The 21,577-nt window shown below is 37.9% G+C and overlaps 1 protein-coding gene across 5 annotated transcripts in view; it reads right to left on the bottom strand.

Moving 5' to 3' along the window:
• IL13RA2 (interleukin 13 receptor subunit alpha 2) overlaps nt 1–21,577 on the bottom strand; it is a 99,514-nt gene that overhangs the window by 5,406 nt on the left and 72,531 nt on the right. For 3 of the 5 annotated variants that reach the window (XM_081567865.1, XM_081567866.1, XM_081567867.1), the window contains 6 exons: nt 10,678–10,804; nt 7,911–8,062; nt 6,720–6,873; nt 6,015–6,135; nt 2,448–2,632; nt 898–1,040 (listed from right to left, as the gene is read on the bottom strand). In XM_081567865.1, coding sequence (XP_081423991.1) covers nt 898–1,040; nt 2,448–2,632; nt 6,015–6,135; nt 6,720–6,873; nt 7,911–8,062; nt 10,678–10,771 — 849 coding nt within the window. In that variant the 5' untranslated portion in view covers nt 10,772–10,804. Of the gene's footprint in view, nt 1–897; nt 1,041–2,447; nt 2,633–6,014; nt 6,136–6,719; nt 6,874–7,910; nt 8,063–10,677; nt 10,805–11,869; nt 12,004–21,577 lie in introns of those variants that run through there. The other 2 variants (XM_081567863.1, XM_081567864.1) reach the window with 2 other exon arrangements.

Below are 21,577 nucleotides of genomic sequence, written 5' to 3'. Positions count from 1 at the left end.
TAGTAAAGGGCATATATGACAGGGCAAAATTCCTAGGTAGTTTTGGTGCTTATAACACCCATTTTGGATTAGTTTCAAATTGTCCAGATTCCATAAATTAGAAAATGCTACATATACTGAGTTAGCAAAAAGAGTCATCATGCGAAGGTTGTTTCTATGGATACTGTAGAAAGCTTCTTTTTTCCCTTATTCTTATTTTGTTTAATCATAAGACCAGTATAACAGTGCTCAGGCCCTGGCATGAAACCACCCCTTCCGATATGAGAATACACACAGCTGGATGATCTCAAAAGAAAAAAAAAAAAATCACTGAAGTGATTACTTCAATTTTGCATTTAAAAGAGCTGAAGAGTGTTTCTCATCCAAAACAACAGCTTTTCGTTTGTTGTAACTTCTCTTGGGAGCTAGCATAATGTAATGTAAGTTAAAGTAGACTGGGAATAAGATCTGGATTCTAGTTCTAGCTATGTAATTTTATTGTAAGTCAATTTACTTCCTTGGGACTTGTAAATCTATTTTTTTCAAGTAGAAAAATCAGTTTTTTCATCTGTATGTGAGGTGAATTGATTAGAACTAATGGTTCACCCACTTGTCTCTACCACTCCTTAAGCTGGAAACCAATGAATAAAATTAATATATAACAATTTTGGAAACCAGTGACTAGATTGTTTCTAAGGACCTATGTAGCTTTAAAGTTGGTATAATTAACTGGTTATACTTTCAGACTGCAAGCATCTTTCTTTTGTCCACAAGATTGTTTGGTTTTCTGGAAGCTAAACTAAGGTGCATGTCATCTTCCATCCTCATGTGAATAGCAACTGACTTTGGTTCTTATGTTTACTATTTTATTTAAAAGGCTGTGTTTATGATTTTCCCAAATAAATGCAATGTCCATACCACCCAGGCAATGTCATCTTCTGTGAACTCAATTTCATAAATGAGACATTTTGCTGGAATAGGTCCTCTGGGAATGCTCCATTTCAGGTTAACTTCTGAATTCTTCATAGTAAGACTAAGGTAGTCTGGTGGCAAAGGTTTAACTGAAAACAAAAGGAAACAATTTCAATATGAAAGTTATTGAAGTTTAGCAGTAGCCTTTATCAAAAGCTAGGAGCACCTATTAACAGATGCCTCCAGGATAAATCAGGTGTCTCAAGACTATTCTCTATAAGTAAGTAAATAAGTGTTAGTCGCTCAGTTGTATCCGACTCTTTGCGACCCCATGGACTGCAGCCCACCAGGCTCCTCTGTCCATGAGATTTTCCAGGCAAGGATACTGGAGTGGGTTGCCATTTCCTTCTCCAGCAGATCTTCCCAACCCAGGGATCGAACCCGGGTCTCATGCACTGCAGGCAGATCCTTTACTGACTGAGCTACAAAGGAAGCCCCAATGTGAATTAAAATCAAAGCCATTTGCTAACCAACATCAGTTTAAGAAACTTGGTTATTTGGGAAACTGATTTTTTGTTAAGCCACATATTGACAAATACTTAAGTCCAAGAGAAAAGCTGCTGCTGCTGCTAAGTTGCTTCAGTCGTGTCCGACTCTGTGCGACCCCATAGACGGCAGCCCACCAGGCTCCACCATCCCTGGAATTCTCCAGGCAAGAATACTGGAGTGGGTTGCCATTTCCTTCTCCAATGCATGAAAGGGAAAAGTGAAAGTGAAGTCGCTCAGTCGTGTCCGACTCTTTGTGACCCCACAGACTGCAGCCTACCAGGCTCCTCCGTTCATGGGATTTTCCAGGCAAGAGTACTGGAGTGGGGTGCCATTGCCTTCTCTGAGAGAAAAGCTAGAAGTCCCAAATCATTACAGTCACTTTTCCATTAGGAACAACTACCACAACAAATTACTACTAGTATTTTTATTTTTATTAATAGATAATTCTTAGAGCTTATGATGTGTCAGGCAGTAAACCAGGAATGCTACATCGTAAACTTATTCATGTCTCACCATAAATCTATGAGGTGGTCCTCTATTATCCTCATTTTATTGATAAGGAAATTGAGTTATTAAGATTAACTCACCCAAAGTCAAATAGTAAATTCAAAATTTATGGCTGGCTCTAGAACCTGTCATTCTTGTAACTGTTAGAAATGAGAACACAGACTCAAACAATAGCCAACCTATTCCCAGGGCCTATTGAGCGTTGGGAATGAGTGATTCCATAATTATTCCATTATTAACACTAGACAAAAATACTTTAGAGCAGACAAACTCTGAAGCTGGGAAACAAATTATGAGTTCTAAATGAAAACGCTGCTTTACATGCATTCAGTTTCTTATCTTTCATACTTTTGTATTTAATTAGTTCCTTCTTGTACTCTGTTGGCCTCCAGTTTTCTGGCTTTGCATTCCAGCAGATATCTATTTATCTATCTCTTCTCTTCCACGTGGTCGGTTGTAAATGGTATAAACTAGAAACATTTTGAAGTTGTTTACCTCACCTATATTTTGAAGCTGAAAAATGAAATAGCTGGGTCTGATTAACTGGGATTCTGATGATCCATTAACACAGATGTAGAAATCTTTATAGTCTGATGACTCCAAGTAGGGAAACCTGCATCCAATATTTTTTCCTTTAGCCTGGATGTAATCGATACACTCTAACGCGTGGTCCAAGCCCTCATACCTATAAAAAGAAGTGTGGTAAGAATTGTGTTTATCAATATCTTCTAGTAGTATGGTGTTCAATTTTCAATTATTTTAAAATACCAGGTAAATAAAAAATCATTTAATAACATACAATATTTACTGAACACTAACTATGTGCCAGATTCTATGAAAAGTGCTAGGGGTACAACAGTAAGGAAAGTAGACATAGGCCATTATTTTACAGAACTTACAATCTGGTGGGAATCTTTATAAAATCTCATGTCAATGTATGGCAAAAACTACTACAATATTGTAAAGTAATTGGCCCCCAACTAAAATAAAAAAAAAAAAAAAAAGGAAAAAAATAATAAAAAATAATAAAAAATAAAAAAATAAAATCTCAGATATAAGGCAAGAATTCTTACGCATATATTTAGGTTATGTTGATTCACCAACAGGATTGTGAATCAAAGAATAAGATTCCTGTTAAGAAAACATGGGATTTATATTGATAATCCTGAATGGTACTGCTTTTTAAAATACAGTACTAGAGAATTTAATAGAAGAAAGCAGATTTAAAAGCAGATTTACAAGGTGGCCAAGAAGCACAGGAAAAGATGGTCAACATCACTAATTATTAGAGAAATGCAAATCAAAACTATAATGAGGTGTCACCTCACACCAGTCAGAATGGCCTTCATCAACAAGTCTACAATCAATGCTGGAAATGGGGTTGGTAGATGCAAACTATTACATTTATAATGGATAAACAGCAAGCTCTAATGTATAGCACAGGGAACTATATTCAATATCCTGTGATAAACCACAATGGAAAAGAATGTATATATGTATATAACTGAGTCATTTTGCTGTACAGCAGAGATTGGAGCAACACTGTAAGTCAACCTCACTTCAGTGGAAAAAAAAGAAAGAAAAATAATGCTGGAGCAGGTGTAGAGTAAAGGGAGGCCTCCTACACTGTCGGTGGGAATATAAATTGGTATAACCACTATAAAGAACAGTATGGAGGTTCCTTAAAAAACTAAAAATAAAACTACCATATGATCCAGCAATCCCACTCCTGGGCATATAGCTGGAGAAAACTAACTAGGAAAGATACATGCATCCCAATATTCATAGTGGCACTGTTTACAGTAGCCAAGCTGCTGCTGCTGCTGCTAAGTCACTTCAGTCATGTCCGACTCTGTGTGACCCCATAGACAGCAGCCTACCAGGCTCTTCCATCCCTGGGATTCTCCAGGCAAGAACACTGGAGTGGGTTGCCATTTTCTTCTCCAACAGTAGCCAAGACATGGAAGCAATCTAGATGTCCATTGATAGATGAATGGATAAAGTAGATGTGGTACATATACAAAATGGAATACTACTTAGCCATAAAAATGAATGAGATCATGCTATCTGCAGCAACATGGATGGACCTAGAGATTATCATATGAAGTGAAGTAAATCAGAAAGAGAAATAAAAATATCACATGATATCATTTATATCTAAATATAAAACATGATACAAACAAACTTATTTACAAAACAGAAACAGTCTCACAGACTTCAAAAACAAACATGGTTACTAAAGGGGAAAGGTAGTGGTGGGGTAAATTAAGAGTTTGCATTAAAATATACACACTATTATATACACAATAGGTAATCAATAAGGACCTATTGTATAGCACAGGAAACTACTCAATATTCTGTAATAACCTATGTGAGAAAAGAAACTGAAAAAGAATAGATACATGTATATGGACAACTGAATCACTGTGCTGTACACTTGAAACTAACAACATTGTACATCAACTATATTCTAATATAAAATAAAAATTAAATTTCAAAGTATATAAAATGTAAAAATTGAAGAGAAAATTTAATTAAAAGATTTAAAAAATAAAAGCAGACATAAAATATTGTTATGTTTGATAAAATGAATGAAAATCCTCTGAGGACATAATACACATAAGGATAAATCTCAAGAAAGCCAACAGGGGCTCAAAAAGAGAAAGTGGAGCTGTTTGGCAAGTAAATATATAGTTTTTCATCCTCCTAGATAAGAAATGTTGCTATATCATTAAAAGTTAACCTCTTTCCAGTAATAAAGCTAATGGGAATTAGAGGGGATTTCCCTATGATTTCCAAAGGAATAAATGCCAGATTTATTTTCCTAAGTAACCTGTAATGCAAAATGTACTTTATCTATAAAAGCAGCCAAAATCTCAGCCTAGCAGCTGATATGGTACTGGTACAAATATCTGGACTCTACTGAATTCACTTTATGTCAAATATTTTGCTAAGTCATGTCTGACTCTTTGTAAACCCATGGACTGAAAGGTTTCCCTGTCCTTTACTATCTCCCAGAATTTGTTCAAACTCTTGTCCATTGAGTCAATGATGCCATCCAGCTAACTCATCCTCTGTTGCGCCCTTCTTCTCCTGTCCTCAACCTTTCCCAGAACCAGAGTCTTTCCCAATGAGTCGGCTCTTCATATCAGGTAGCCAAAATATTGGGGCTTCAGCTTCTGCATCAGTCCTTCCAATGAATAGTCAGAGTTGATTTCCTTTAGGATTGACTGGTTTGATCTCCTTGCTGTTCAAGGGACTCTCAAGAGTCTTCTCCAGCACCACAGTTTGAAAGTGTCAATTCTTTGGCACTCAGCCTTCTTCATGGTCCAACTCTCACATCTGTACATGACTACTGGAAAAACCATAGCTTTGACTATATGGTTGTCGGCAAAGTGGCCATGAAATTAAAAGATGCTTGCTTCTTGGAAGAAAAGCTACGACAAACCTAAATGGTGTATTAAAAGCAGTGACAACACTTTAAACCCTTAGTGAGAGTTAACAAAGGCAGGGAAGTCAGAAAAAGGATCCGGTTTTAATAGCTACATGGTTTTTTAAAAGGCAAGAATATGAAATATGTCAAAACTTTTTAGGTTATAATTCCATCTATCTAGAAGATGCAAAATTTAATTCAGTACAGAAACAATGATTGCATTCCTTATATCACCCATAGAGTGTCTTCTAGTAGCTACAGTCTAAACCCACTTATTCCCATTTAAAACCCTAAATAATTGTAAATAAACTTCATCATAAACCCAACTCTGAAAAAGTATAACGAATTCAGTTTAATGAAAATGAAATTCGCTCAGTCGTGTTCAACTCTTTGCGGCTGCATGGACTATACAGTCCATGGACTTTTCCAGGCCAGAATACTGAAGTGAGTAGCCATTCCCTTCTCCAGGGGATCTTCCCAACCCAGGGATTGAACCAGGGTCTCTTGCATTGCAGGTAGATACTTTACCATCTGAGCTACCTGGGAAGCCCTAATGAAAATATAGTATTCATACTGTGGATTAATTTTGATAGATATCTTCCTGATATGGAATTCTTATTATAAAAATACTTACCAGTAATATAAGCTGTAACTGCTATCCAAATGGACACCCATGCCAGGTTTCCAAGAGCAGAGTAAATGTTGCCAGTTGTAATATACACAATCCATATCCTGAATTTTAGTGTCCAGATTTCCTAAGAAATGAATAAACTGTGAGTGCTTGAAAGACATGATAATGAATCACTTGGGAAATCACTAAGCAATTTTATTTCATTTCCTTTGACCTCTCCACTTCATTTAGCAATCAACACAGTCAGGAAAATCCCAAAAGGAAGTTGTTGTAAATCACTTCACTTTAAGTGGAACATGCAAAATCAAAAACTTTTGAGGGCTCATTTATTGGTACTAGTGTACACATATGCAGAAGTGCCAAATTAATAATTCTAGGATGCTCTGAGCAGCTGCATAGTTGCATGCATATTCACTGATATGAGCCCAAAACTGGGATCTATATTAACCTAATAAGGACTACAGTCCATAGGGCCACAAAGAGTTGCACACGACTGAGCATGCATGCCTGAAATAAGATGTAGGTTTTGCCACATATGTTTTCTGATTTAAAGAATTCAAAACACCAGTCACCCACTCCTCAGAAGGATTCTATTTTGTGCCACATTCTTAACTGTACTTATAATCTGCTGTATAAGTGTTAAAGAACTTACTTCCCATATAGATTGTTCTAACAGTATTAACTATGAAAAGAGAGCTTTGTTTTAACCTTGTGATGATATCCAGTAAGTAGCTTCTGACCATGAACTTTGAACTTCTGATCCATTTGTGCATTGCCTTGGCAGAATTGTGTGTATCTTTGCTTCAACACCTTTGTTAAGATCAAACCCATCTTTGTAAAGTAGATTCTTAGTGATAATTGTCTGTTTGATAAAAAGATGAGACAAAGTCAAGCTTAGAAACAACAATGGTATCATGAGCCACATTAATGAGGTTAAAACATCATTAATACTCTGGAGAGTCCTCAATAGCTAAGAAATTCCAGATGATTATCTGATAAAGTGTCCAAGATATATTTTTGGCAGAGTTCACCTTCTGCATATTATATAATTTGATGAAATCATTTGAATCTTAACATCTCATTTAAAATAAATTCTGGAAGACAAAAAAGGCTCTGTGACAGGAGCTTGAGCTATAACCAACTTCAAATCAAGGGATAATTTTCATGTACCATATGCCTATTACTTGACAATTTATCACCTTTCGAATATCATATGAAATAGGACTCATATAAAATCTTGGTGGTAACTGGAGGAAGCCAAAGTGTGACCACCTGAAGGATTAAAATCATATATCATTTATCCTTCTATTCCTGATACCTAGCTAGCGAAGTAGCTGGCAGAAAAAAGTTGCTCAATGAACGTTTTATTTTAATTGTTCTTTGAAACTACCTAGCTGAATTAAGAAGATAACAGAATTCCTTGTACAATCAAAATCTTTGAAAGAACATGCTTGTTGACTATCGAAATAGTTAATAATTCAATAAACTTTCACTGAGCACTTACTACAATATATGCAAAGAAACATGCTGTGTCCTGTAGGGCAAGTACAAAGATAAATAAGGCTTAATTCCTAAAGAGAAAAAGCTCACATCATCCAGTAGCATATGTAAGACCCATACACAGGCATTAAGTAACTCTGAAATATGGTAAAATGTACAAGTACTCTATAAGTCCATATTCCATGAGATCAGATTTTCCTTTCCTGTACTTCCAATGGTAGTCTTAATAGTGGGTGGGGTGAAAACAGATATTGCAGGATGCACAGGAGACAGCAGCAGGCATGCAACTTATATCTTAATAATAGCTATTGAGATACAGAAATAAGAGCAGACACAGACATCAGGAATCACAAGAAAACTAATAAGCACTCTAGTATCTTATGGGCATGCTTTACTTACCCTCCAGCTTTCACTATCAACATTTCGATATTTTAACTCATATTCTACTGTGCATTTGTTAAAATTATCCAGAGACACTGGACGTTGCCATTGCAAATAGAGATAACCTAAATATCCAGGGTCCACTATTTCAAAATCCTGAGGAGGATTAACTGAAACAAAATCAATAAAATATTTTAATTTTTATACTGTATCTTATGACAAAGATTTCTAAATCTGATTACTTCCATATGTCCATCAACTGATGAATAAAAAAACTATGATACATTCATAAAATGAAATATTATCCAGCCATAAGAAAGAATGAAATACTGATATACACTAGAACATGAATGAACCTTGAAAACCTTAAGCTAAGTGAAAGAAGCCCACATATTGCATGATTTCATTTATGTGAGATATTGAAATAGGCAAATTCGTAGAGACAGAAAATCAATTAGTGGTTGCCAGGTGCTGGAGGGAGGGGCAAATGAGATGTAACTACTGAATGGATAAGGAGTTTCTTTTTGGGGTGATGTAGCTATTCTGGAATTTGATAATTGTGGCTGTTATACAACTTTGTAAATATACTAAAAACCACTGTACAGTATACTTTAAAAGAATAAGTTTTATGTCTCATGAATTAAATCTCAGAAAAGCTGTTTTTAAAAATCTAGGTTACTACTACATAATTATCCCTTCTTTAAGAAATTTCGTATGTAAATGTGACTTGGGAGAAGGCAATGGCAACCCACTCCAGTATTCTTGCCTGGAGAATCCCAGGGACGGCGGAGCCTGGTGGGCTGCCATCTATGGGGTCGCACAGAGTCGGACACGACTGAAGCGACTTAGAAGCAGCAAATGTGACTTAGCCTAGCTAGGTATTGTTTTCATAGAAATAACAAATTCAACATGCAGTTATCTCTGCAGTCATATAGACCACAATCGGTCTTGGGTGGGAACATTTTATTACATAAATCTCTCTCATAGCAAGAATCAGTCAATATTAATCTAGTGTTTACTATATGTATAACATTATAACATACATGGCACACATACACAAAAAGGGATAGAAAATATAAAATATGACTACTCTGGCTAAGTGCCTTTAGAATTAGGAGAACAGGCAGATCTTGTTGGTCCATTCAAGATAATTGAATCCTCTGGTTAACTAAAGCTCAGAGCTATTTGTAGAACATGCAAACCTGAGCCATCCTTTGGAAGGACTCAAAAAAAAAAAAAAGTGGCAGGCAGCTGAGTGACAGGAAACAGCTTCTTTTATTTCAAGGGAGGGGGCAGTGGGAGGCAATGGCTCCTTCATCTGGTGATTTAGAAAGCAATAAAAATTAACAGATTATTCTATAAACTTACTAAGTGTTAGTCGCTCAGTCATGTCCAACTCTTTACAACTCCACAGACTGAAGTCCGCCAGGCTCCTCTGTCCATGGAATTCTTCAGGCAAGAATACTGGAGTGGGTAGCCACGCCCTTCTCCAGGGGATCTTCTGGACCCAGGGATCAAACCTGGGCCTCCTATATTGTAGGCAGATTCTTTACTGTCTGAACTACAAGGGAAGTCCCATAAACTTACTAAACCTGCTAGCAAGTCTAGTACATAGTACTGCCCTCATGTTGCCTTTCTGCTAATAATTTCTTCTCATTTCTGCTCTACTGTTCATTTTAATACTTTACTTCATATTACTTGTTGAGGTAAGTAAAAGAATCAACAGAAAGAGATGGTGCCACAAATAATGATTTGAAATGAGAGCCCCATGAACCAAATAAAGAAGGTCTCTATTGAGGATGAAATGACAATCCTATTGACAATCCTATTGTCAATAGAACTCCCGTTCAACCCAGCAATCCTATAATAACTAATGATTAGAAATTTTTGTTAAATACATTCTTCTAATTACCTCCTGCAATGAAAAGTTCATTAGACATGACTTAATAATTGTGTAATTATTTTTAAAGTTCATTTTAAACTTACGTATTTTTAAAACTTATCTAATTGTCTTAAAAGTTAAGGTAGCTATGGTTTTTCCAGTAGTCATGTATGGATGTGAGAGTTGGACTATAAATAAAGCTGAGTGCCAAAGAATTGATGCTTTTGAACTGTGGTGTTGAAGAAGACTCTTAAGAGTCCCTTGGGTGGCAAGGAGATCCAACCAGTCCATCCTAAAGGAAATCGGTCCTGAATATTCATTGGAAGGAGTGATGCTGAAGCTGAAACTCCAATACTTTGGCCACCTGATGCGAAGAACTGACTCATTGGAAAAGACCCTGATGCTGGGAAAGATTGAAGGTGGGAGAAGGGGACGACAGAGGATGAGATGGTTGGATGGCATCACCGACTCGATGGACATGAGCTTGAGCAAGCTCCAGGAGTTGGTGAAGGACAGGGAAGCCTGGTGTGCTGCAGTCCATGGGGTCGCAAAGAATCAGACATGACTGAGCGACTGAACTGAACTGAACTGAACTGAGTAATTAAGGAAAGTTTTCAGTTAATTGGGTACCAGGCAATGAGGTTTTGGGTAAATAGCCTCTTTGTTAGAAAAGATTATATGAAAAAGTATAGAAAGTATATTTTAGTTTGGCTTTTATCCAACAAACTGTTTGTTATCATCAGTTACATTATACATGAGACTGACTAGTAAGAACGTATCTTTTGTGTATGGACTCCCTGAAATATTTCCAATAATAATTCATCTATTTATGCACTTTCATATTGGTAGGTTGACAAGGCAGTTAATATCCCTGATTTTAAAACTACTCCATTCTTGGTTTACCTTTTATCTCAGCATTTGAAGACAAAGTAGAGCCAAAAGCTGTGCAAATAAGAAGGATATATAGACATCTGATATCCAGATGAATGAAAGCCATTTCTCTAAGATTCAATACCTTGAAATTTCCACTCTAAGAAGGAAAAATATAAAATTTTAACATTATCATACTTCAATATGGACTAAATGTGATTAAAAGACATTTGGGAACTCTTTGTGGGCTTTCCACCAAGAACTGGGAAAACTATGCCCCTTTGAACCATTTAAACAGAAAAAAAAAATCAAGCTTGGAACCAAAATAATTGGAAAGTAGGATTTTCATCTCATTCTTCTTATGAAAGCAAAAACAAGGCAACACAAAAATACCCCTTCAACCCCCGGCTTTGACACACACACACACACACACACACACAACTTATACATCACATGCTATGACCAAGATATGATGACCTCAAATAGCCTTCAGCCTGAAGACTGAACCAGACCCATCTGAGTGTTCTTATCCATTTGCAGGGGGAATTGTATCATTAGTCTCCATAGTGATATTCTCCACTAGCCACCAAGAAGACACACTAATACATACACACACTCTTTTCTGAGATAAAAATTATTTGAAAGTTATCTGAATACTGATAAAAGCTCAGAATCTATACCAAATACACCAAAGCCTCGGATAACTCAGAACTTTGCTTCATTTCTTCATAAACATTAAATCCTCATAATCTACTCTCCTATGTGTTCTACTCTTCCCTGTATTTCTTATATCAGTAAATGGCACCATAATCTTCCCAGCTGTCCAAACCAGAAACCTGAGTCTTCCTGAACCCCTCCCTCTCCCATCCAATTTCTCCATTATCACTACACCTTCCTAAGCTGAGGATCTCATCATCGGGATCTCCTTATCCAGTCTTTCTTGCCTCCAAACTATTTTACACCACATACAGTAAAGACAAATCTGAATTTATCACCTCTCTTAAAACAGCAATTCACTGCCACAGAATACAATTTAATCATCTTTTTATTACTGAAAAATACTGGTTTTATGATCAAAACTAAAAGGATTCATGTCTCCACACATCTATTCAATCAAAAAATACTCTCCTTTCCATGAAAAATCATTACTTCCAGTTTTAAACTTCTCTTTGAGTCTATATTCTTAAAACCAACAATTTCACAGGAAGGATTAAAGGTCCATTACCCCAACAGTCAGAGACTATCTTTCTTTTCTCCTACTTAAGTTAATTATGCAGGACAGACCCTTTTCCTCTGCCCCACCCTCTTAATCTTACCTGCTCCAGTTGTAATGTTCTCATGTTCTAGGCTTCAATTATTACATAATGGAATCTTGGAATCAGACTGTTAGAGCCAGCAAGTATATTGGAGGCAATGCTAGTCCAATCCTTCTTTATATATTGGGAAGTAAAACTCAGACTTGCCCAAGATTACACAGTAAGTTAGTACATTAGTAACAAAGCTGGAAGTCGAACAGAGATGTGATTCCCAATCTAGTGCCCTTCCACCCTACTATGCTGGATCCCACGTTTGGCTCAGTATTATGAAAGCTTTTCCCTTGGGACTCCAGCATTCAAGTCTTCCTTAAGTTAGCTAGCCAGGCTGAAGCAACACCATGCTATTTCTTTTTCTATGTTTCATACAGTCATAAGGGGATGCCATTTCTCTTACTGAGGTCCAATGAATCTCTCTCCACAATTCCTTCCTCCCACATCACCAGCCCATTGCTGCCTTCTAAGGTATGTGTAAGTAGTAAGTGGGTTTGGTGAACAGAAGGGCACATTTCTGCCACAGAGATGCTCTTACAGATTGAAATAAAAAGACTGGTTACCTTTTGGATCCAAGGCAATAGGTCTGACAAACAAATTCTTTCATATTACCTATAAGGATGAAGACAATCATGCTTGCCTTAAAATGCTCTCAGAGAGAGCTTAAAGTTCTCTCCATCCTATCAATCTGTCCTTAACTATTTTATTAGTCCCTGGTCATGTACAGCATAAAAGCTAACTAAAGAGTTAAAAATAACTTACTTCTATTCTATTTATAGGCTACTGAAATTAAACTCAGGCCATCAAATAGCATTTCCTGGATCAGCTAAACACATTTAAGCAAAAGTAGGAAATAGGATAGCTGGCTTCCTGAATCAATTATCTAGAAATCCACAAAAGGAATTCCTGAATAACACTTAGTGTCCCACCTAGACTTTCTTACCCAAGTGAACGTGAAGACAATTCTTTCCTCAGCTTCTGGGTTACAAGACTGTCACTAGTGCAATGAGGTGATATATATATATATATATATATGTGTATGTATGTATGTATATATATGTATATATATACATATATATATATGTATATTTAGCAGAAGGACAGATTTTTTTCACAAGGGATCTGAAGGCAAATGAAAGATGGGGGATAGAAATGCAGAGATATGAAATTTGAAACTGTTTCAGATATACTCCCCACTCCCAGCCCACAGTTAACAACCACTCATCTGGTCATTTTATTTTTAAAAATGAGGAAATAACCAAAGAGGAAAGTGAGTGATCCTAGCTTACACAACTTTTTGGGAGCAGAGCTAGGACTGAAAAACAGCTCTCTTGAGCTCTTTCCACTGACTAAATAAGTTTTCTTGTTATAAGGAGTCTATTCTGCACCTATCTTTCCAGAAGTCTCCCTGCAAACTTTCCTCAACCGACAGTCGCCACCCAAACCATCAACCCCACCACACAGTTTTATCACCATGACATTTTTAGCAGAGTAATAATTCAACAAACTTTGATTGTGCATCTTTTTTTTTTTTTTTTGCCAAATACTATTAAAGGTAAATCTTGTCTAAAGACACAAGGTACAAGTGATGAATCATAACATTTATAATAATGATAATAATATCTCCTACTATTGATTCAGCATTCCCAGCATCTCAGGCACTGGCCTGTACTAAGCTCTTTATATGCATAATCTCATTTAATACTGTCAGCCTTGGATGTATGCAGTATTTTTATTCCCATGTTAAAGACCAGAAACTGAGAAGAGGAGAAATTAAACAACTTCCTACAAGTTACTACAGGCCATAAATGGTGAAGCTTGGATTTGAACCTAGAGAGCCTAGTGTCAGACTCCTTGATAACCACTACACTAGGCAGTTTACAGACCTAAGATCAATGTGGCAAACAACTTCTTGTTTCTGTACACTCAGTTTTCCACAACACTGTTGCTCAGACAGTTTTACACTAAGAATCATCTTTGGGAAGGCAAGCCTAAAAGCTAGTTCCTGGTTTCAGCCTCCCTTCCCCACCTCTTGAAAGCCATGCTAGATAAACCCTTCATTCTAAGTGTTGGCTGGGACAATTCTTGCATTATTGGAGAAACTCCAGGTACTTACCAAAAACATTGTTTCTCAAGAAACGGATTATCATAAGCAATTATCAAAGCCCCCCTTTTTCCCCCTTTCCAATTTAGAGACATTTATTGAATCTCTAATACTCTTCTTCCTGTCTGATAACCAAGCACACTGAATAAAAATAGGTATTCCTGAAACAGCCAGGGGGCCAGGACACAGATTCTATAAGTCACAAGATAGGGGAGTTTATAGGTGGGGCTAAAAGCCATCTAAAGCAAATTTAGAATCATAGCACAGTATTGTAAAAGCTGACAGGACTGACTAATCTTTGAATAAACCAATAGATATATAGCCAAGGAACTTGTTATAATACAAACACAATAGTATAAATATCAACCTGGATTTCAGCCCTGCCTCAACCACTAATGTGCTTAGAGGCAAATTATAACTCAATTTCCATCTATAAAGTGGAGGTAATGACACCAGCCTGGCAGTTTTGTGTTTAAGATTAAACGAGATAATGTATGTGAAAGAGAATAGTAAATTTCTCTATATACTTGCAAGGGGTTTGCTTCTGAGCATCATATTACTAAGCAAAAACTTGAGAACAACTTGCTCCAAATCCACACGTTTCCTCCTACTACTTCAGCAAAATCTACTTGTGCACAGTTGATAAAAAGGCAGTTATTGTTAACCTCTAACTTCTACCACCCTTTTTGACTCATTAGCTACCTTTATTGATCTTTGTCTTAGTAATAATAATTTATTGCATTTGTTAAGTGTTTTATAGTTTACAAAGAATTTATCAAATTATTTTAACAAATCTGTAGGTGTAAAAGTTGGTATCACATATTTACAATCATTAAGACTGGGGTTTAGAGAAATGATGTGACTTGAAAAAGATCCCACTGCTGGTAAAATCCACACTGAAATGAAAGGTAAAAGAAGCAAGGAACAGAATTATGTTGTAAAGCTGATAATGCAGTCACTTACATAATATGATTGTGTAGAAAAAATCCTTCTTTACCTTGACAAAGAAGAAAAAAAGATTCTTCCAAAGTATCTGAAATGGCCACAGGTTCTTTTTAAAGGCAATTACTAAGTTACAAAGGTGGATGTTATCTATTGGAAATGATGAATGAAGTTTTGCAATGTCACTAATGTGGCTTATAAAAACCACCCGAAGGGAAGTATGGCCTTGTTATTTCTATCTCCGTTTAGAAAAAAAAAAAATCAGTGTTATGAAATTTGATACTTTCTGTTCACATTATTTAAAATATCTAAAAATATCAGCCAAAGCAATTGGAATAGGGTTAAGAGAATAAGAAAATGGGAAAAATAGAAGAGAACTAATGCTTGAGGAATGTGTTAGTCACTCAGTTGTGTACAACTCTTTTCGACCCCATGGACTGAAGTTCACCAGGCTCCTCTGTCCATGGAATTCTCCAGGTAAGAATACTGGAGTGGGTTGCCATTTCCTTCTCCAAGGGAATTTCCCAACCCAGGGATTGGACTCGGATCTCCCGCATTACAGGCAGATTCTTTACCGTCTGAGTTACCAGGTAGACAGAAATGGAAAAGTAGGGTTGATACAGGAAAAGCTTTACCAAAGTCCAAGCTCTTTTTCAACTTGTCCAAAAGAATCTGGGTAAGTAACACAAGACACCAAGGAAAAATAAACACACACACACACACACACAAACTCACACTGACACTGAGGAGCAAAGAGAACAAAGAAGCAGTTTATTCAGGGCAGAAGCAAAGGGTGTGGGCATCCTTCTGAGTGAGGAATACCCACAGGGTGTTGATACCCCCCTTTTAATCTCATTTTCAGCTCTGTGAATGGGTGGGGGTCTTTTTGATGAGGGTGGAATATTTATTGAAGGGAAGGTTGAGGTTTGGCCCAGACTGCACCAGGTAGCAGGTAGCACCAGCTTCCAGTCCTATGCATTTGTCTCCTGAAGCCACTGTGTGTGCTCTCTAAGAGCTGTTTTCCTTAAATTTTCCCTTACTAGTTGAGCACCACATGTGAAAATTCCTACAGGGTCATCAGCAACCTGTGCTTTTTTATTTGTACATGCTCCATAGTTTTCAAGGTCAGAGTTTCTTGCTCAGATGCTACAAAGGGTTTGTTTTAGATGTCATTCTTCTCTGTATCATGGTCTCATTAAGTACAAAACAAGGAGGTGGCTTTGCCTTCTGCCCAATGCCTATACATGAGGAGCCCATCCTTGTGCCGGCCTGTCTTTCCTGCCTCAAGGTGATTGCAAAGGCTTAAATGTTGTCTTTGGGCGAAATGATAAATTTATATGGTCTTACATGAGAAGGCATTGACTAGAAGATCTGGGCTCTAGCACCAATATTAGCACGTGATTTAGAAAGTGAAAATAATAGGGACTATAGTTTCTTAAGCTCTTACCAGGTGTCAAGCTCTGTTACAGATATTTGATATGGATTAACAAAATTAAAAGACGCTTACTCCTTGGAAGGAAGGTTATGGCCAACCTAGATAGCATATTTAAAAGCAGAGACACTTTGCCAACAGAAGTCCGTCTAGTCAAGGCTATGGTTTTTCCAGTGGTCATGTATGGATGTGAGAGTTGGACGGTGAAGAAAGCTGAGCACTGCAGAATTGATGTTTTTGAACTGTAGTGTTGGAGAAGACTCTTGAGAGTCCCTTGGACTGCAAGGAGATCCAATCAATCCATCCTAAAGGAGATCAATCCTGGGTGTTCATTGGAAGGACTGATGTTGAAGCTGAAACTCCAATACTTTGGCCACCTCATGCGAAGAGTTGACTCATTGGAAAAGACCCTAATGCTGAGTAGGATTGGGGGCAAGAGGAGAAGGGGACGACAGGGGATGAGATGGTTGGATGGCATCACTGACTCGATGGACATGGGTTTGGGTAGACTCCGGCAGTTGGTGATGGACAGAGAGGCCTGGCGTACTGCAATTCATGGGGTCGCAAAGAGTCAGACATGACTGAGCAACTGAACTGAACTGAACTGAACTCATTTAAGTCTCACAAATGTTTCTAGTTACTATTATTATTACAATATCTCAATATTACAAATGAGTTGTTTGAGGCTTAGAAAGGTTAAGTAAATTATTCAAGGTCATACAATTTAAGCAAAAAGTATGTCCAAATCTAATTCTAAAGACTATGCTTCTTTTAACATATAATAGTGTCTTTCCATCTCACTTTAGTGAAACTCAATTTCCTCTCATAGGAATTATCCCTGGGACATCATTCTGTTTCATCAGTTAATCTGGTATGTATCCAGACATGGTTTCCAGACATGTGACTCAAAAGTGCTGGGTTCCTGAATAAATAATCTTGTTTCAAGGAGACCATCCAACATGTACAAATACTTATTCATAGTTTCTGGAGTATGGCCATGACTCAGCATCATAATCAGCACCTCTGGAACCTGCCAGATCCTGAGGCCCAACAACATTTTGAAATCAATACATAGCTCAATAATAGTACAATCAGTCTACGAACTGTTGATGAGTCAAATCTGATTTAGATAATAAGTGGCAATTATTATTTCCTGCAGTGGAGTAGCTTTTAAATAATGCTGAAGATGACTTTGTGTACTTTCAAATATAAAAGGACTTTGAATCAGACAGATTTGTCATGTTTGCCTTTAGTCAACTGTCATTTCCCACAAAAATGCAGAAAAAAGTTAGGCACATGATGAATAATGAAAGTCACTGCAGATGAATGAAGTACACGTAAGATCTCTTTTTAACAAATACCACTTTAGCATCCAGTTATACATAACATGATTATATTTGTGTCCCTGTCAGCATTACATACTAACATTGTTTCTTGACATTTATGAGATATGTTCAATAAATCTTGTAAAATTTAAGTAGTCATCTTATTCCCTAATTCTTTTTATAGATGGTTTCCTGTATAACATCTTGAGTTCATCCAACTGACAAGTTTCCTGAAGCACTATCAAAGCTACAGAATTAGGTTTTAAGCTATTACACCATGGCAACTGACAGGTTTATAGTGTTAATTCATGAAGCAGCTTACACATTTCAGAATCTGTTACTAATCTGGGAAGATCAGAGCATTTTAGTTTATAATTCCATCCAATAAACCAACAACAGGCTTTTACAACCCTTTAAAAAAATCTTCCAGGTCACCAATTTCTTAAAATAGGTCAAATTCTTCTTATTAACTACACCTTACATTCTATTCAAATGAAGTCACAGCTGAAGAGCAATGCAGTATCTTGAAAGGCATCACTGCTCTGGAACTAGCAAAACAATCTCTTTTGTTTGTTTAACACCCTTCTTCTCACCCCCAGATGCTCCCAAGTACTTGATAGTGAACAAACACTGTGTACCCAAAACATTCACTTCAAGCAACAACTTTGGAACAACAACTTTAAAAGTCATTCCTTAAAAAACTGGAAATAGAACTCCCATTCAACCCAGCAATCCCACTGCTGGGCATATACACCGAGGAAACCAGAATTGAAAGAGACACATGTACCCCAATGTTCATTGCAGCACTGTTTACAATAGCTAGGACATAAAAGCAACATAGATGTCCATCGGCAGATGAATGGATAAGAAAGCTGTGGTACATATACACAATGGAATATTACTCAGCTATTAAAAAAAATGCATTTGAGTCAGTTTTAATGAGGTGGATGAAACTGGAGCCTACTATACAGAGTGAAGTAAGCCAGAAAGAGAAACACCAATACAGTATATTAACGCATATATATGGAATTTAGAAAGATGGTAACAATGATCCTATATGCAAGGCAGCAAAAGAGACACAGATGTAAAGAAAAGACTTTTGGACTATGTGGGAGAAGGCAAGGGTGGGAAGATATGAGAGAACAGCTTTGAAACGTGCATATTGCCATATGCAAAATAGATGACCAGTGCGAATTTGTTGTGTGAAGCAGGGCACCCAAAGCTGGTGGGATGGGGTGGGGAGGGAGAAGGGTTGGGGGTTCAGGATGGGTGGGACACATGTACACCCATGGCTGATTCATGTCAATGTATGGCAAAAACCACCACAATATTGTAAAGTAATTGGCCTCCCTCCAATTAAAATAAACAAATTAATTTTTTAAAAATGCACAGAGAAAAGAGGAAAGGAAAGGAATAAACTACAAGCAATTATGTAAGTGAAAAAAAAAGTTTATTTGCCCCTACCTTTATCCTACTTGGTCTTCAGAAACAAAAAGAAATTATATTTGAAAGAAGATATTACCCATAGCCTCAGTTTATCACCAAAATTTTTCATAAACAGTATGTGGCATTCAATAAAAAGTTATCAGGGATGTAAAAAAAAGTGATCATAATCCTGTTCCCCTCTCCATGGTGATCATGGAGTTGGGTCATCTAGTTCTCCCATCTAGGATATTTATTCTATAGGGAACAGAGCTGACTAACAACATCCATTAGCCACATCTTTAGAGCCACTAAAGTGGTCACATCAAGGCCACACATTCTCCCAGGCTGTTGCCAGCAACAACAGAGCATGGCAGGGGTATCGGAAGTGGGGCATTTCTCCCTGATATAGAAGTCAACTCTTACACCCAAACTTTTTTCAAGTCCAGAATTGATGGATGAACAAACTATTTCTGAGCACAAAATGAAAACATAACCCAATTCATCTTCCAGTGTTTTGTGACAAAGAACTGATCACCCCAATTTGCTAAAGAATGTGTGACAATATTCTTTATTCTTTTATTTATTTATTTGCTTGGTTTTGTGCACCAAACATGATACTGTTTGTAGGTGGACAAATACTACAGAAAGGCATGATACAAATGTGACTGGAAAGAAATGAAAAATGTAGACATTTAGGGCAGTCCTAAGATGACGGAAGAATAGGATGGGGAGACAACTTCTCCCCCTCAAATTCATCGAAAGATCATTTGAACTGTGAGCAAATATCACAAAACAACTTCTGAATGCTGGTGAAGGACACCAGGCAACCAGAAAGGCAGCCCATTGTCTTCCAAAGGAGGTAGGACAGAATATAGAAGATAAAAAGAGGGACAAAAGAGTTAGGGATGGAGACCCGTCCTGGGGAGGGAGTTGTAAAAGAGGCGAAGTCTCTAAACACCAGGAAACCCTCTCACCGGTGGGTCTGTGGGGAGTTTTGGAATCTCAGAGGGCAACATAACTGGGAGGAAAAAACAAATAAATAAAACCCACAGATCATGCGCCTAACCACAACTCCCAGTGGAGAAGTAGCCCAGACGCTCGCGTCCACCACCAGCAAGTGGGTGCTGAATAGGGAGGCACAGGCTGTATTGCTTAGGGTAAGGACTGGGCCTGAATTCCCTGAGGGCAATCTGAGGGAGATAACTGGGGATAGCAACCCAAACTGTGGGATAGCCAGAGAGAGAAAAAAAAAAAAAAAGAGGAAAGAGAGGGAGAGAGAGAACTTTCCCACAAAAAGCTCCAACCTAAGGCACTGCTGGCCACTCACAGAACAAAAGACTGAGCAAACACCAGAGGAGAGCTAGCCAGCAGCAGACTGGCCCATCACACACCAGAGGCAGGGAGGCAGACGGGTGACATCCAGAGCTGGAAGGCAAGGGGCAAACTCGGCCCCAGAGATGGCATCCTCTACCAAACTGCAAGCAGGCTCCCAGTTGCTAACCAAGTCTTCCTGGGATCCTGGATGGATGCCAGGAGGGTCGCAGCCAAAGATCAGCTCCCCAGAGGAGGCACACAGCACACCTGAGAAGGCGCTCCTGCTGCACACCTGGGAAACCGAGTGGCCAGGACTGGGGAAGAGATAAGATGCACCGCCCCATCTGGGTAGAGTGCACTCACCAAGCACCTGGTCGCCTGAGCTGCTCCAACCTGGGAAGGGCACAAAACGAAGGCCCAACTGAGTCTGCGCCTTTGTGGAGTACCCGAGAACCTGAACCTGAGCAGCTTAGACCTGGGAAGTGCACGCAACCCAGGGTCCGCTTTAGACAGTTCCCCTGCAGAGCAACCTGGAGCCTGAACAGTGTAGACTGGGAAAGCACACACGCCGTGAGCAGGGGCAAACACAGTGTGGTCCAGGCACTGCAAGCACTCCCCACACATGCCAGTGATATTTGCTTGTAGTGTTCCTCCCTCCCTGCACCACAATTGAACAAGTGAGCCTGAATAAATGACCACCTTTGCCCCCTCGTGTCAGGGTGGAAGTTAGATGCTGAAGAGACTTGCAAACAGAGGAAGCCAAAATAAACAAAGAAGAGGGAACCACTTTGGAAGTGACAAGTGCAATAGATTAAAACCCTGTAGTTAGCATTGACTACATTGGAAAGGACCTACAGACCTTGAGAAGATACATTAGCTGGAACAAGGAACTATCTGAAACTGAACTAACCCAACACCGCCCTCAACAGCTCCAGAGAAATTCCTAGATATATTTTACTATTATGATTTTTTAATTTAAAAATTTTTTTAATTTTTAAGTTCTTTATTCCTCCTTTAATTTTCCTTTTTAAAACCTACTATTATCTTGCAAAAAAAAAGACCCTATCTTTAAAGCACATTTCAT

Source organism: Giraffa tippelskirchi, chromosome X (genome assembly GCF_054371585.1).
Source record: "Giraffa tippelskirchi isolate mGirTip1 chromosome X, T2T-mGirTip1v1.2.pri, whole genome shotgun sequence".
NCBI lineage: Eukaryota > Metazoa > Chordata > Mammalia > Artiodactyla > Giraffidae > Giraffa > Giraffa tippelskirchi.
The sequence above is the reverse complement of the archived record's forward strand: the minus strand, read 5'-3'. Positions and strand labels throughout refer to the sequence as shown.